This window comes from Benincasa hispida, chromosome 3, assembly GCF_009727055.1.
Source record: "Benincasa hispida cultivar B227 chromosome 3, ASM972705v1, whole genome shotgun sequence".
NCBI lineage: Eukaryota > Viridiplantae > Streptophyta > Magnoliopsida > Cucurbitales > Cucurbitaceae > Benincasa > Benincasa hispida.
The window spans coordinates 32308651-32326755 of NC_052351.1; the positions used below are offsets into that span (position 1 = coordinate 32308651).

At 37.2% G+C, this 18105-nt stretch overlaps 2 protein-coding genes across 6 annotated transcripts in view; one reads left to right on the forward strand and one right to left on the reverse strand.

Moving 5' to 3' along the window:
- Positions 1-970: 970 nt before the first annotated feature.
- On the forward strand, positions 971-4173 carry LOC120072801 (UDP-glycosyltransferase 73C3-like). 3 transcript variants are annotated; one of them, XM_039025310.1, is made up of 2 exons: positions 971-1034; positions 2681-4173. In XM_039025310.1, the coding sequence occupies exon 2, from the start codon at positions 2697-2699 to the stop codon at positions 4155-4157; it is 1461 nt and encodes a 486-aa protein (XP_038881238.1). In that variant the 5' UTR covers positions 971-1034; positions 2681-2696; the 3' UTR covers positions 4158-4173. The 3 variants fall into 3 exon arrangements, with proteins under 3 accessions (XP_038881238.1, XP_038881236.1, XP_038881237.1); XM_039025308.1 differs by lacking the exon at positions 971-1034 and adding an exon at positions 1301-2050; XM_039025309.1 differs by lacking the exon at positions 971-1034 and adding an exon at positions 2035-2058.
- Positions 4174-7505: 3332 nt separating this feature from the next.
- LOC120074500 (protein SHOOT GRAVITROPISM 6) overlaps positions 7506-18105 on the reverse strand; it is a 58408-nt gene continuing 47808 nt past the window's right edge. For all 3 annotated transcript variants that reach the window (XM_039027648.1, XM_039027647.1, XM_039027649.1), the window contains 9 exons: positions 11834-11939; positions 10960-11073; positions 10790-10864; positions 10586-10684; positions 9101-9172; positions 8922-9007; positions 8721-8814; positions 8123-8230; positions 7506-8040 (listed from right to left, as the gene is read on the reverse strand). In XM_039027648.1, the coding sequence (XP_038883576.1) occupies positions 7888-8040; positions 8123-8230; positions 8721-8814; positions 8922-9007; positions 9101-9172; positions 10586-10684; positions 10790-10864; positions 10960-11073; positions 11834-11939 (907 nt within the window). In that variant the 3' untranslated portion in view covers positions 7506-7887. The remainder of the gene's footprint in view (positions 8041-8122; positions 8231-8720; positions 8815-8921; positions 9008-9100; positions 9173-10585; positions 10685-10789; positions 10865-10959; positions 11074-11833; positions 11940-18105) is intronic.

The following is an 18105-nucleotide window of genomic DNA, read 5'->3' on the forward strand; positions in this document are numbered from 1 at the left end:
ATAAATAACCCACTATCCCTCATTTGTACACAATCAATGAACAATTGAGCATCAATAAAGCTCTTGACCATTCTCTCAAACTGACTCACTTGCTCATCACTCTTAAAACCTCTCTTCGTGTACCTAAATGCCTCCGATAGGCAAAAGCTCTTCATAAGGCTTACTTAGTGCTTCTTTGATAACAAGAAAACCCAAGTGTCGCACGTTCAGTTAGCTCAAACTCTAACCACGTGAGAATAGACTCACCAGTTTCCATGATAAATAAAAGATCTCTAGAGAATTCTCATAGAAACTTCACCATGGTGGCAACAAAAATTCACTGAAAAAACTAATAAAATGAAGACACAAGGGAGGATTGCGGCCACCTTGAAATGGAGAATGAAAACTTCGATACTATCATTCTATTTTTTTTTTTTTTTTATCATATTGAAAATGGACATAGGGCCAAAGAATAACAAAAAAGTTTGTATTTATACTATGAAAAATTGGTAATTACGACGTGAATAGATATATTTATAAAACTTTTAGTTATAATGTAAAAGGGTGTGCCTATATAAAATTTAGTTATTATGTGAAGTGATGCATCAAACCAAAAAGGTAGGATTTTTTTTTAGGAGATGTGTTCGTTTAAGGAATTATTATAAAAATTATGAAGGAATATGAAGGCAAAATAGGAATTCTCAAAAACTTTAGAAACAAAAAGAGAAGAAAAAGATTCTTCTCTTATTGTTTCTTTTAATATAGTATATAGATATAGATTATTGGTATGTTCTTGTTTTTTTTTTTTCTTAACCCTGAAATCTAAACCCTCACAATCGCCAATTAATGATATAAAATCAAAAACGACGGAAGAAATAAAGCACCACCGCATCGGTAATGTATTTCAATATGTTTGCTTTCTTTGAGAAAAATTCTAGTATATATACTCATCTTACTCATATTATGACGCATCATTAAAAAAATATATATTATTTTAATTTATGGGTTCCACACAATTGCTAAATACCTTTTTCTATGGCAAGCAAATAATTAAGGTAATATGATTTTTTTTTTCATATTAGTACTAAATATTTCTCTTTTTTTTTTTAGTCCAACCAGGTGAGGAAATGAATACATTGAAATTGATTACATTTTTTTTTTTTTGTTATCAATACTAATACGTTGCCGATATTTTTTCTAGTATGATGGAGTAGGAGATTTTAAATCATACTGCATATCGGTTGAGCTACTGATTTTGACATATGTAGATAGTATCTAAAAATAAAATAGTTCAACTAGTAATTATATTATAAAGAATCTAGTAATTAGTAACCATGTGACTAAACTTTGGACAAATTTCAAAAACTCATATTCATTTGACACATCATCAAATTATTTATTAAATGATTATTCATTTATTTCATGGATTCAATATAATTTTTAAATAGGACAAACTGAAAAAATCACTCCTCGAATTACAAAAACTACCCCTAAAATGTGGTAGAGTTGTATTTACACCCTCAAGCTTGAATTTAAATATTTGGCTCTTAAACTTCTACAAGTGTTAAAATTGAACCCTCAAACTTATAATAATTGTAGAAATTAAAACCGCAAACGATAAAATTTAAACCCTCAAACTTAGGTTATAATTTATTCAATTATGTAAGTTAGAAGGTTCAATTCAACCCAATTTTAATACTCATATAAATTTGAGGGTCTAATTTTTAAAATTGGAAGTTTAAATATGTAATTACAACTATCACCATATTCTAATGGTAGTTTTTGCAATTTGTCCTTTTAAATACTACTTTCGTGGCAAGCAATGAATGAAGGTAATATGGCGAAGTGAACTTAACACAATAGTAATTGACATGATTTTTCTCCATAAGAGTCGAAGGTTCGATCTCCTGACTCCACAATTATTATAATTGAAAAAAAATAGAAATTTTCTCGTACATTCTCGATTTTGGACGATGTACATGCACATCGAGACAAAAGGGTGGTAAGATTTAAATGAGCTTATGGGGAGTCCTCTTTATATCAAAACTAATCAGCTCTCAGCTTCTTGCAGGTAAGAAGGTCATCTCTTTCTCTCTCTATTTTCTTGTGCGAGAAAATTTATAGCTATTTTTCTCGGAAAATAATTGCCCATTAATGTTAATTCAATATGTTTGGAATTTGGAAAAAAAGCTCTTCATAGAATGGATGGAACAATCAAATAATATATTGTTTTCTTTTATGTGTTTAGATTTATTCATATCAATAGATACAAAAATTTTATCTATATATTTAATGGTAAAATTATATTAAAATTGAAAAAATTCGAAATTTAAAGATATAAATCAAATTGGTAAAGATTTGGAGGTATAATTTGAAACTAACTCACTCCATAATTTAGGTATTTATGATAATTAAACTCTCATCTTTGAATTAGAAACAAATCAATTCTAATAAATTTAATCCATAGACTAAAGATTAGCGACCTTAAAATCACATCATTCTAACAATTCAAATGAACAAGAATGATTTGATATACAATAAAAGTGGTTCTTAAGTAAAATTTTTTTGTACAACCAAAGATAAAAAATTTAAACCACAAAAATTACTAACATAATTCATATATCAATTTGTTTTAGCGATAAAAGTGATTTTAATCCTTTCCAAAGCTAAACCTTTTGTTTAATCATTGATGTTAATGTAGCAACACAGCAGCGGCAATGGCGGCGCCTAGACCTCACTTCCTTTTATTTCCATACATGGAGCAAGGCCACATAATCTCAATGGTGGATTTCGGGCGCATGCTAGCACGGCGGTGCGTGATCGTCACGTTCATCACAACGCCCCACAACGCATCCCGTTTCGAAACCATAGTCGACCGCGAGAGACATTCATTGGGTCTCAAAATCAGCATCATTAAGATCCAATTTCCATGGAAGGAAGCCGGATTGCCGGAAGGGACTGAAAATCAAGACCAACTTCCGCCGTCGGTGCCGGCGATGGAATTCATGGCCGCCGCATCATTACTTCAAAACCCAGTCGAGAAACTGATCGAAACCCTTTCACCACCGCCAAATTGCATAATCTCCGATGGCTGTTTACCCTTCACAATGAACATTGCTCGCAAATTCAGCATACCGAGAATCTCATTCCACGGTTTCAACTGTTTTTACAACTTAGTGATGCGAAATGCCTATCAAATTCTCTACACCGCACAATCCGAAGAAGAAAATTTCATAGTTCCAAATCTTCCCGATCGAATCGAAATCAGCAAAGCAAGATCCCCAACCCCAATTTCTGAAAATCTCAAAGAATTTGAAATCCTCTTAGGCAGAGCTGAAATGACAGCATATGGAATGGCACTGAATTCTTTTGAGGAAATGGAGCCTCAATACGTAGAGGGTTTAAGAAAAACAGTAAACAGAGTATATTGTATTGGCCCTGTTTCACTCTGCAACACGAACACCATGGACAAAGCAGAGAGAGGTAAGAAATCTGCCATTGATGAGCATTCGTGTTTGAAGTGGCTTGATTCACAAGAACCAAGCTCTGTTCTCTATGTCTGTTTTGGGAGCCTCTGTAATCTAATACCCAATCAATTGATAGAGCTGGCATTGGGTTTAGAGGCATCAAGAAGGCCATTCATATGGGCAATTAGAACAGGAGAAAAAGCAGAGGAATTGAAGAAATGGGTATCGGAAAATGGGTTTGAAAATCGGATTGAAGGAAAAGGGGTTCTGATTTGGGGGTGGGCACCCCAAGTTTTGATACTTTCACACTCTTCGATTGGAGGGTTCTTGACTCACTGTGGGGCTAATGGGATTCAAGAAGGGGTATGTTCAGGGGTGCCATTGGTGACTTGGCCTCTGTTTTCGGATCAGTTCATAAATGAGCAGCTTGTTGTTAATGTACTGAAAATTGGAGTGAGTGTAGGGGCGAAGTGGCCTGTGAATGAAGGAGAAGAAGATAAGTATGGGATTGAGGTGAAAAGGGAAGATGTTAAAGCTGCCATAGACAAGTTAATGGATGAAGAAAGTGAAGAGTCGAAAGAGAGGAGGAGGAGAGTGAAAGAGCTTGCAGAGAAGGCAAGAAGAGCTGTGGCAGAAGGAGGGTCCTCTTATCTCAATCTTTCATTGTTGATCAAAGACATCATGGAATACCAAAAATCGAGTGAAGAGTGAATTGACATTTCTTCTATGATATCATATAATAATTATCGATGAAATATAATGAAAATATCTAAGAAATAGTACTAATATGTATTATATAAATGATTCTAGTATTAAAAACTTTAAACATTTTCAATATAAAAAGAGTTAAAAAGGCTTATATTTTTAGTTTGATATATTTATAATTGGTTAAAAAAATACATTCATATTTTCATGCAAGAGAGATTTTGACATTGGTGTCACGTTGACATTTAAAATCTTGAATATAAATTTTAACTATTGTATTATATAGCTAGGTTGAAATGGACTAGTAGACTTCTCTAATAAATTATTTACTTAAACTCAAAATTCAAATATTCCATTGAATTAAACCATTTCCTCCCTCAGCAGTCCGCCTCCACCACAACCACATATTCATTTTTTTTTTTATTTAAAGCAAAATGGGTGGAATCGAAACAAAATGGGTGGAATATAATTTACCTGAATGCCCGATGTCGAACAAAATGGGTGGAATATAATTTGGGATTTTCTGTCAAGACCGTCGACGTCAAAAGAGAAGGAGAACTGATCTGATGGAAGATGAAGAGATCATAAGCTTAAACGTGAAACCTGAACGGAGGTAGATGGAATCGGAACCTTCGTCGTTAACATCGAGGGACGGAGGGAGAATTGACTACTGAGGGAAGGTGAAGACTGAAGAGATAAAGATGAAGAGACGGATGGTTATTGCGTGAACGTCGAGTGAGAACTGAGGTCGGCTAAGGACTGAGGGAAGACAAAACCTGAAGTCGAACGAGTGGCTGAAAGCTGAAGCTGAAGTGAAGACGAAGACTCGAAGAGAATCAGAGATGAAATTGAAACGAGTTGGCACAGTCCGAATCCTAAACGAATATATATATATATTATAATATAATTTTTATATATATTAAAACTGTTCGTTCGTTTAGTAACCGGTTTTCAAATTTGGAACCGAACCGAACCGTTTAAATTTGGTTTTAACACAAACCACATCAAACCGAATTTTTCGATTTTGTTGATAAATCGGTTCGGTTCGGTTCGATTTTGCAAATCGGTTCGGTTTAAGCGGTTTTACTGCCCACCCCTACTAATAATATGTGGTCAGCAATTGTTAATAGAACAAAAGTTCTCACCTCCAAAATAGCCCATGCCTCTATTATCTTCCTTTCTTCTTCATGACTCGATCTCATGGAAGAATCAATACTTAGAGGAAATTGACATGAAAGAGTGCTTCCACGACAAAAGACTGATGAAATCGAAGAGGAGAGGAGATATCAATCCATGAACATCATTGGCATCCAAATAATCAAAATAAAGAGACCTAAAACCAAAATCAAAACAGAGAAAAAGAAAAGAAAAAAGAAACAATGCGAAAGAAAACTGGGAAGCGAAAAAAATGATGCTAGACACAAAAAGGAGCACAAAACCGAAAATGAAGAATATAAGATGATGCATGATGTTCGCCAAAAGGAAGCAGTCATTAGTGGAAGTTGTAAGCCTTTTAAAACATAAATTCTTTATTCAAAATACGACTTAAAAAACCTAACCATTATAATCTTAGGGGCCATTTGGTTGGAGGGAAAAGAGGGTGGAAATGGGAATGGGTTTACAAAGCCCATGTTTAGTTGGTGGGATTTGTTTATTTATCTTGGAAAAGGAAATTCCAAAGTATCTTTTACTCACACAAATGAAAGAATTGCATACCCATTGAGAAGTGTGGGTTTTCATTTCTTTCGCTTCCTACCACGATTTTCCTTCCTTCCAACTGTGAAATCGTATAGCATTTTGTTACTCAGCGATCGTATAGTATTTTGTTACTCAACGATCGTGTAGCATTTGGTAAGCGGTCGTATAGCATTGGGTAGGTGGTCGTATAGCATTGGGTAGGCAATCGTATAACATTTTGTTACTCAGTGATCGTCTAGCAGAGCCCAGCGATCGTGTAACAGAGCTAAGCGATCGTGTAGCCGAGCTCAGCGATCGTGTAACATTTGGTAAACGATCGTATAGCATTTGGTAGGCGATCGTATAGCATTGGGTAGGCAATCGTATAGCATTGGGTAGGCAATTGTATAGCATTGGGTAAGCGACCGTATAGCATTTTGTTACTCAGCGATCATGTAACATTTGTTAAGCGATCGTGTAGCATTTGGTAGGCAATCGTATAGCATTGGATAGGCGATCATATAGCATTTTGTTACTCCGCGATCGTGTAGCGGAGCTCCGCGATCGTGTAGATAATTTAAGTGGTCGTATAGTATTTTATAAACAATTGTGTAACGGAGCTCAACGATCGTGTAGATAATTTAAGTGATCGTATTGTTACGAAATCGACAATTAAATAACACAAAAAAAGGAAACGTAGAGATAGAGAAGATCGACACACAGATATACATAGTTCACTAACAGTGTGTTAACTACGTCCACGGGTAGAGGGTTAACAGTATCATTAGAGAGAATGTTTTCAGAAAATTACATCATAACGGCGCCTCTAGGATTAGAGAGTTTATATAATAACTAAAAATAAATAAATATGTTGAATACGAATTCTGAATAGGTTTCGGGGGCGTTGCCCTTGAACCCCCACCAGGGTGCGCCGCCCTTGGACCCCGACTCGTTGATCAAGTAGTGAGACCCCCGTACTTGATTGTTTGAAGTGCTAACAAACAAATTCAAGGCATTTCAACAAATGCTTGATAGGGACAATCTCAATTTTTTTTTAATTCCCATATACTATTTCTAGACATTATTTTCTCATGCACAACTAAATATAGTCATCATTGATTCCCAGTAATTTTATTCCCACATATAATTCTTAGGTTGGGTATTGAGAAAACCTCAATCCAAACGCCTCTTAAGATGGTTAACAAGAAGAAGAGATAAATAACTAATTAAATTTAAAATATTAATTAAACACAAATTAATCTAAATTAACTAAACTACATTATACATGCTAACATGAGCCTAGCTCAACGGACATGAGACATACACTCTAGACCAAGACACCGAAGATTCACATCCTTCTATCCCAAATTGTTGTACTAAAAAACCCACATTATACAAATAAAATAACAATTTCCCTATATCCTTCTTCATCCCATCACTTTTACATCTTCTCATTTCTTAATCTCTTGTTCCAAATACTCCTAATTAATACTTTGAAAGAAAAAAAAATACTTTGGAAGATAACTTTGAACTATTTATTAACGAGCTTGTCAAGGTGTATTCGTTCTCCTGAAATGAAAAATTCTCTCACCTTGCACTAAATATACATATATATACAGATACAGATATTTTGGTTACACTAACAATGCTACAGTTGATTAGGGATATCCTTCCAAATGAGATAAAGAGAGTTCATTCAAATAATGACAAATCAAAACATTGCCATTTTTCATTTGTTTCAAAACCACACTTCCCTCAAAAGTTGAAATTCAAAGAATCACTCACTCCAACGTTTGCTTTCCTAAGCTCAATTACAAACAGAATATACATGATTTCAAAGAAAATCATATATACAACTGACCCCACGTACAAAAAAAAAATATTAAAAAGTCCAAATTACAAATTTTACAACTTTGATGACCGGATTGCCACAAAATCCATCCATGCTTTCTAAGGCGTGTGATAATTGTTGTCCTGTCCTTGCTAGAAACCTTAAATCACCATCATCAATCAAGAGTGTTCAGTTTGAGTTGTCAAGATTTATAATATAGCTAATGACCTAGCTCCTAGCCGAGTCTGCACGATCCATTCGAGCTGCTCGCCATGACAGTGAATTGGAAGATTTTAATAACAAGCCCAAGGCTGATAAGCAAGTTGCTCTTACAATTGCTTCTCCAGATCGACTCATCTTACCAACCAATAAACCAAAAACCTAATCGAAGTAATAAAATGATTTTCAGATACTACTGCAATGAATCTTAAACGTACTCAGTAACTGACAGTTGGAGAAAAACCTGCGTGTAGTGAAGGGACAAAATGTGTTGATCATCAGTCAGAGCAAGCATACTACTAGAGAAGTAAATAGCGTTTGCTTGAATCATTGGCCAAGGTGCATCGAAAGCCTGCCACAGCACAGAAACTTTCAAAATAATAACAAAAACTTTCATAATAAAGGTTAAGCAAAAAGACCACAAATGTAGTTTAACCTACCACTAGTACTAATAAAATAATGATATTATATAATTTTAATATTATACATATCTCAGCCCTGCCCTTTCCATGGTCAGAAACAGTCCACTACTCCATCAAAATGCCAGAAGCATTTTGAAAAAGGACCATGGAATTATATTGACAGAAACACAAAACAAGTTCAACAGCAAGAAATTCAAGAATGTAAATTATAATGCAACAAAAGCAAAAGGTGGGAACCGGAGAAATAATAATCACACACACACATATCTAGTATATATATATGATAGCATGGTCAAAGATGGTCTAATGAGATGAGCATGGCTGAAGACAGTCAAATCCCTAGACAGGTAATTGCCAGGAAGAAAATGAATTCCCCAATTCCATATATTCTCTTGAAGATATGCCAGTCAGAATGAAAACCTTTATTGTCGTTGCCATGTAAGAGTCGACCCTGGAGGGAAGGCACTGAGAAACTTGCTTTGAGAAATCACGGACAAAGTCTTCATAGTCATTTCTGAAAAGAGCCAATCAGGAATATATGTATTTCATTCCAATGTAGAAATCAATCATACTAAAATCTATTTCCAGGAGTAGGCAGCCATGTCAAACTTTATCGCTCACCGATGATCTGAATTGAAAAAATGCATATGGAAGAGGATAGGCAGCTCCTCCACTTCCACCAATGGGGCAATCCGCTTAAAAGTACTCTGTCCCCAAATGATAATATCAAATAAAGAGGGAAAAGAAACAAGAGGGTAGTATATGTTAAAATATCAACTAAAACGATTGTTAACCATTACCCGGCAAGCTTGACGAACACCAATATCATCATCATAAACATGCAACACAAGGCGGGGAATAGTTGCATGAACCTGAGGCCAAAATAGTTGCAAATAAATCTAATAGAGCAGGCCCCTAAAATACTCCACCAAAATATTTACACAATAAATGTGATCATATCCGTTACACAATACAAGATAAAAAGTAGTTCAAGAAATCTAGAAAACAAATTGCAATGTGAATAGCTCACACAAGTGATACCATAGAGAAAATGGGCATATAAGAGCTACAAAACAAATATTGATTTCTTAAAATTATTTTTTTCACTGAGAGGAATAAAACAAAGATGTTGCCAATACAAACAAAAAAAACTGTATCAGAAGGGATAAAGTAAGATATTCAAATAGAGAAAAGTGGTTCCTCAAGATTACGGGAATTCTATAGGAAGACAATGCAAGCAAATGCAATTCTAATGAACCTATTGGCCACTCAAACTCCTTTTCTCCGGCCTCCCTTATCTACATTACCCATTTATTGCGTATTCCTCCATCAACTAAATTCCACTTGTAATAAAACTGAATGGATTATAAACTTATAATCAGAACTCTCACCCCTCCTTACCTCGTGGGTCCCATAACCTCATCCATCGATGTGACCTATTTAAACCTCAAATCTTCGGAAGAAATGTGCATTACTTTGAGTTGACTTTTACCGTTCAAAATTTCATAAAGCAATGACCTGTTCAAGGATTGTGGGTGTGGGACTGCCATGGGACTCACATTTCTCTGATACAATCTAACACCTTCCATCATTGTCTACCACCAAAATAACTTTTGTTTCCTCTGAATATTATAATCCCGACCAAGATAACATTGTGGGTGTGGGACTGCCATGGGACTCACATTTCTCTGATACAATCTAACACCTTCCATCATTGTCTACCTCCAAAATAACTTTTGTTTCCTCTGAATATTATAATCCCGACCAAGATGCCTATTCTCCAAACTTCTCCATCATGAACAATGACCTATCTCATCCTCTCCCTCTAACCTCTATCTCGTATTTATCATCAAGTCAAATCACTATTACACAATAACCCCAACCGAAGTAGGAATATAATCCATTAATATGCAACGAAGAAACTGATTTTCATTGAAACCAAGCCATGACATATAGAATAGCTCTGTTAAAGTCTAAATTTTCTAGTAATTATCATAAATCACAAATGTAGAAAACAATAAAATAAGGAACAAATTTGTTCCAAAGAGAGAGAAACCACAGGTAACCTGGGTGGAAAATAAGATGGGAAAAAGAAGGGAAGCAAAAGGCAAGATATCAAAAAATAAGTAGAAAGAGATGACCCAGTGAATTGAGGGATGCTACACCACAAGCAGGAAAATGACGGGAAATTTTATTGAGCTTCAAAACATAAATAAAATTCAAATGCCAAAAGCATGTGATTGTTATCTCTTAATCTTAGTGGATAACTGTGGTGGGGGCAAAACCTGCTCAAGAAAAGCCTCACGTTGCTGCCCAACTCCATAGTTACTTAATACTCCAAATGCAGCAAAGGCATTAGCTCGTATAACCGTATTCATGCAGCTCTGTCAGATACAACTAGGATATTAGTTCGCAATATACAAATTCTTAAAATAAAATTACAAGTGTGTTGAAACACTTTATATTGGTTGAGGAATGCAGGAACACACTTGGAGATGGCGGAGCCGCACAGAGAGATTTAGCAGAATAGGTTCCACTGCATCATTGGGAGATGCTTCAAGTATCTAAGACAAGTAAATGGAAGTTGATAAATAAACAGAACAGAATTCAGAAAATAAGTAAAAAAGATTAGATGTTAAATTGAAAAGGAGCTACTAACCATAAGTAAGCACGACAGTGCAGTTGATTGCACAGATTCATCAACATCATCCAATAATGCTAATATTACACCCAGAACTTGAGCTGTATAGTGCAGAATTTGAATAACTGGTATCTGCAATTTCAAAGTTTTGGAGGAAGTCAACTATTCAAATTTGTACAAGAGAAGAAGCAATGCTAATGGGTTCACGATCCCTATTGTTCCTGTTTAGTCCCCTTCGTTTCGGAAGTGGTTTCTATTTCTACATCTGTTTCTTCCTCGCTTTCCCCCCTTTCCTCCATTTCCTCCGTTTCTGAGGTTTCTTTCAGTTTCCGCAGAGTTCTATTACTATTAATGGGTGGCTTCGCAATTTCTTATGGGCACAGGCATCCCAGATAATTCAGTCTTATGGTTCTTCATTATCTGCATATGGCCTGTTTTTCCTAGGTGCTCATTTTGTATGGGCTTTTAGTTTAATGATCCTTTCAATTGGCTAGAATCCGTTACTTGAACGAAACTAGATCTTGTGGAATCATATTGAATATTTGACAAGACATTCCGTACCTTGCTAAAAAACCAATAACTATAATTACGACAATGGGATGACAGGTTATAACAATAATAAGATAAAATGTAATGTAAACAAAATAATTATGACAATCAAATAAATGCAATATTATTGTATTATAGCCCTTAATCTTATGAGAAAGAAAGATCAGTAAACCATTCGTCTAGAACCAGATTCATATGTTCCAACAGCATAACAAAATTAAAGTTCATATCAAAGAAGTAACTGATAAAAAAAAAAATCACAACTCAAATCAAGATATTGCACGTCAATTCCAATTTCTATAACTGATCCATGACGGAAGTACCTATAAGGAAAATTGAATACCTGTACAAGTCCTCTTAAGCACAAACGTCTAACAGTTGCAGACTCATCAGATACATGTAGACAAAACACTTCAACAATTTGTTCTAACAGGGAGCCGGCCTGTCCACTACAATATCAATAGTATTCGCGAGTTAGAAGGCTGCATCAGATTAGAATAAAATTACTTGATCACTCAAAAATGACAAGTACATGCAAAGTATAAGGAAATGAAAAATCGAACACTCAAAAAATATATTGATTAATTTATGAATCTTCATTAAAATATAAATTTGTTTATTAATGAAAAAACCCCAAACAATTTTCATGAGGAAGACTAACTTCGATCCACAATTCCCTCAAGATCTTTTCTTTCATATGAAATGAATCTTAATGAAGATTAAAATGCAAAACAAGTTTGACCATTCCCTAACTGAAGATTAACAAAGGACTACAATTGAGTACTAGTATTTCAAGACACTCTCCATTTAGTTCATGTCTCATGCCAACAGAATGCTCATAATTTCCATGATAATATCTATGAGAGGTTCTCCATTTAATCCCTCCTCACCCACCTAGACCTAAACTTTTCTTTTTCTTTTTCTTTTTTTCTTTTGACTACATGATGCACCTTGACGGAGATCATAAACTCTATTCATTTCGCAGTATGTGATCATCTTAAACCACCGATCAACCCAAAAATTTAAATTGGTGGGTTATAGTATATCTAATTACATCAATAATTTAACAATTGCTCACTTGTGAGCTGAAAAATTTGTAGAAGACCCAACAGGTATAAATCAATATTAGATGGGAAGAAATGACATTATGTCGATTTGAATACAAAACCTCATGCCCTGATACCAAATAACCAATCAACCAAAAACTTAAGTTAATAAGTTCTAGTAAATTTAATTATATCAATACTTCAACAAATCATATGGTTAGCACCCAGAACCAAAAGCCTCAAATTTACTTTAGGTATTGTTGAAATATGATGCATTAGCTCTAAATTAGGGTTTATCCTCTTCTATTTATATCTGGGTTGGAGTCTCTTGTATGTTTGACATTAAAATAATAAGAAACTTCTCTATCATGGTTTTTTCTCCCTGTATTAGGGTTTTCCACGTAAACCTTGTGTTATCTCTTTTCTTCTTTACTTTCAATATGGTATCAGAGCAAGGTGATGAAACCCTAGCCCCAATAGAAGAAATTCAATCATCAGACGTGGTTGGTGATGGAGCAATAGTCGACGCAACTAATATGGCCATGATCCAAGCGGTCGTGGATTGGTATCTCCAGACAATCTTGAACCCAGTAGAGCAACAGCTAACTGAGCAGCAGCCACTGATGGTCCTCAACCCTACAGCCGTCGGAGCCGCGCCGTCGAGCAGCCGCGGACGACCCAGACAGCAGGCAATCCAATCCCAGCAAACGTGCCAGTTTTCGCAAGCCGCAGCAGGCGTTGGGCAGGTTCGCTTTAGCTTCCAGGTCGGGTCAGTCGATCACGCATCTATCCAGCAACCAACCGATCGTGTCCAAGCAGCTCCCGAGCCAGCTGATTGTGGTTCCTCCCAAGCCGTTCTCGCACCAGCCAGCCGCACACCCTTCAGCCGTAGCAGTACTTAGTCGTACATCTTCCAGCAACAGAGCCGAGGTGTTTGGGCAGTACCCGATTGAAGCCTCTTACCAGTTTTTTGGTTCCTTCCAGTAACAGGGGTCCCTCCCGAACGTGTATCCGGTTCAGCCTCAATATCGAGTGGGTGACTCTATGGGTGAGAATTCCATTCCCATCTCCTATAGGCAGAAACATTGAAGATCAGAGTCCCATGGGGAACTCCAACAGCAATTGGTAAGTCTCCAACAACAGATGGCAGTTCTTCGGACAAAACTGAATGGCCATGAGTCTTCCAGTCTTCCAATCTATTCAGAAAACCCAATAATAGTGTTTCCTACTCTACCTACTGCTAATTGTTAACTGGAACTTTAGGAAACTCTGCAGGAATGATCACGGGAGAGAAGTTGAATGGCCAACACTACTTCTCCTGGTCCCAAACAATTAAAATGGTCCTTGAAGGACGCCATAGATTTGGGTACTTAACCGGAGAAATACCGCGACCGAGCCTTGGGGATCCCCAAGAGTGGGTCTGGAAGGCAGAAGATTCTTTACTTCGGTCAATGTTGATAAGTAGCATGGAACCTCAAATTGGAACTATATTTAGCCACTGCACGGGATATTTGGGATGCGGTCCGAAGTTTATATTCTAGAAGGCAGAACGCATCTCGCCTGTATACTTTATGCAAACAAGCTCACGAGTGCAAGCAAGGAAGCATGGATGTAACATCGTACTTCAACAAAATGTCTTTAATATGGCAAGAGATGGATTTATGTCGGGAGATCGTGTGGAATTGCTCACATGATGGAATTCAGTATTCGAAGATAGAAGAGATTGATCATATGTACGACTTCCTTGCGGGATTGTACCCAAAATCGAAGTCAAATTCTAGGACAAAAGCCGACAACGTCTCTCATGGAGGTCTGTTCAGAGGTCTACTTGGAAGAAGATAGATCAAGTGCAATGAACAGCTCTGTTGTTACCACTACGAAGTCAACTGCTTTTGGGGTGAAATCTTCTAGATCGGATAACAATAAGCAAAACAGTAAAAATCCTCCGATATGTGAGCATTGTAAGAAGCCATGGCATACAAAGGACCAGTGCTGGAAACTACATGGTCGGCCCCCTAATGGCAAACGTCGTCCTCCAAACGACAAATCCAAGTCTGGACGTACTCTTGTGAGTGAATCTGCTGAGGAGGCCACACAACCTCAGGCGACCAACCCGGGTGACTCAGGTACCATAGGGATCGGAACAGTTGCTTAGTCAGGTAATCCTCAGTCTTTTAGTTTTTTGGTTGAAGGGAACGAATTATGGATTTTAGATTCAGGAGTGACCGATCACTTGAATGACTCATCTGATCGATTCCTCTCGTATTATCTGAGTGTTGAAAATGAGAGGATTCGAATTGCAGATGGGTCCTTCGCTCCTGTTGCTGGAAAAGGCCGGTTATCACCGTTTCAGGGATTAAATCTACAAAATGTTCTACATGTGCCAAAAATCTCTTACAACTTATCAATAAGTAAAATAACAAAAGATTTGAGTGGTAGAGTTGTCTTCTCACCAGATGTTGCTTTGTTTCAGGACTTGCTCGTGGAAGACGATTAGCACTACCCGATATGACAAGGGCCTCTATTTCCTTTCCGAAGATGCTTCCTCCAAGAATTTGTTTAGGACTAGTCTTTTATCTTCATTTACTATGCCTGAAAAAGATTATTTATTGTGGCATTTTCGTCTTGGACATCCAAGTTTTCAATATATGAGATATTTGTTTCCCCATTTATTCCATAATGTGAATATTTATTCTTTGTCGTGTGATGTCCATATAGGTGCTAAACAGCCTCGTGTTTCTTTTGTTTCTCAGCCTTATAAACCTATCCAGTCTTTCCACTTTATCCACAGTGATGTGTGGGATCCTTCAAATGTCTCTACCCTGTCCGGTAAACAATGGTTTGTCACGTTCATCGATGATCATACCCAGCTTATATGGGTATATCTCTTTGCTAATAATTCCGAGGACCTATCTACCTTCCAACAATTCTATACCACTATCTTAACTCAGTTTAATACGAAGATTGCCATTTTTCGAAGTGATAATGGACGTGAGTTTGTAAATCACACCCTCCGGGAATTCCTAACGTCAAAAGGGATTATCCATCAAAACTCTTATGCTTATACTCCGCAACAAAACGGGGTGGCTGAACGGAAAAATCGCCATCTCATTGAAGTTGCCCGTTCTTTGATGATTTTGGCGTCTCCCATCGTACCGATGGGGAGATGTGGTCCTTACTGCAGCCCATCTCATTAATAGGATGTCTTCACGTGTTTTAAAATTTCAAACACCCCTTGAGTGCTTTAAAGAGTCCTGCCAGTCTACACGTCTTATTCTTGAGGTTCCTCTTCGTGTGTTTGGGTGTACAACTTTTGTTCACACTCACGGTCCTCACGAACTAAGTTTGCCCCACGAGCTCAAAAGTGTGTGTTTGTCGGGTATCCCCTTCATCAGTGAGGCTATAAATGTTTTCACCCACCGTCCAGAAAATACTTTGTCACTATGGATGTCACGTTCCTTGGAGATAAACCATTCTTTCCTGTTAGTCGTCTTTAGGGGGAAACCACGAGTGAAGAGCCTAACAGTTCCACATACTCTGTACTTATTAGTTTCAATCTTGAGCCTAGTCCTAATGTTCCTGAACCCAATCTACCTAGTCCCAAACCTAGTCCTGCTATTCCAATGTTTGTCCTACCTACTAGACAAGTGCCCCAGATAACATACTATAGGAAGAATCTCAGAAAGGAAACCCAGGAAATCCAGGAAACCTCTGTTGTTCCATCGGAAAGTGTCCAAGCATCAGAACCAGCTCATGTTCAAGATCCTGTTGTTTTAGAGAAGGTCCTTGAAGAGAAGTCTGGGCATATAGAAAATGGTGAGACGAGCTCAAAGAAGGTTGAAATTACAGGAGGTAATGAGGTGCTGGAAGATCCTCAGGCAGAGGAAGAAGTGTCTCAGGAGTCTGATACTAGAGAGAGGCCGACGAAAGCTGACAATTATGATACCACTCTTGATATGCCAATTGCTTTGAGGAAAGGAACCAGGTCATGTACAAAGTACCCTATGCACAGTTTTCTAACCTATAGTAACTTGTCTCCCGTTTTTAAGGCTTTCACTACCCAACTGGATGCTCTAGCAATACCTACCAATGTACATGAAGTTCCCGAGTGGAAAGTAGCAGTAATGGAAGAAATGAGAGCTCTCGAGGCGAACAAGACTTGGGATTTAGTGGCCCTCCCTAGAGGTCACAAGACGGTTGCAAATGGGTGTTCACAATAAAGTATAGGTCTAATGGAACGCTCGAAAGATATAAGGCCAGGTTAGTTGCTAAAGGGTTCACTCAAACATATGGGATTGATTATTCAGAAACTTTTTCTCCAGTGGCTAAGCTCAACACGATCCGAGTTCTTCTGTCTATTGTTGTGAATAAGGATTGGCCCCTACATCAACTGGTTGTAAAAAATGCCTTCCTAAATGGTGAGTTAGAAGAGGAAGTTTACATGAGTCCTCCAGGTTTCGAATCTAAATTTGGGAACCATGCTTGCAAGCTCAGAAAGTCCTTATATGGGTTGAAACAGTCTCCTTGAGCGTGGTTCGATAGGTTCAGAGTGTTTGTGAAATCCCAATGGTTTGTTCAAGGGCATTCTGATCATACATTGTTCACCAAAAAATCACTTTCAAGGAAGATTGTTGTTTTGGTGGTTTACGTCGATGATATCATTTTATCAAGAGATGATACGGCAGAAATTGTTAAGCTAAAACAAAGGATGGCAGGCGACTTTGAGATCAAAGACCTTGGTAATCTGAGGTATTTTCTCGGGATGGAAATGGCAAGATCGAAAGCAGGAATATCCATGTCTCAACAGAAATACACTCTGGACTTGTTAAAGGAAACAGGAATGATTGGTTGCAAACCCATTGATACTCCCTTTGAGGTCAATGGCAAACTTAAAAACATTACGGAAGGAGTTCCTCTAAATAAAGAGAGGTATCAACGCCTTGTAGGAAAACTGATTTACTTGTCTCATACTAGGCCTAACATCTCCTATTCTATGAGTGTGGTAAGTCAGTTCATGCAAAGTCTGTATGAGGAGCACATGGAAGCAGTGACTCGAATTCTAAGATATCTGAAGTCCACCCCAGGAAAGGGCTTAATTTTCAGGAAATATGACACACGGAGCATCGAAGCATATACTGACTCAGATTGGGCAGGATCAGTGACCGATAGAAAGTCAACCTGGATATTGTACCTTGAAATGGGAGAAACTTGGTGAACGCTAGGCGGCATAAAAAATAGGGTGTAGTTTGTTAGAAGCAGTGTTGAGGCAGAGTATAGAGCTATGAGCTTGGAAGTGTGAAGAAATATGGTTACAAAAAGTTTTGTCTGATCTTCACCAGGGCAGTCCGGGTCCCATGAAACTGTATTGTGATAATAAAGTTGCCATCAGTATTGCCATTAATCCAGTACAACATGATAGAACCAAGCACGTTGAAATTGACAAACACTTCATTAAAGAGAAGTTAGACCACGGGATTATCTGTATTTCCTATGTCCCTTCAGGCCAACAGGTTGCAGATGTTTTTACCAAAGGATTACCAAGACAGACATTTGAAGCTTGTGTAAGCAA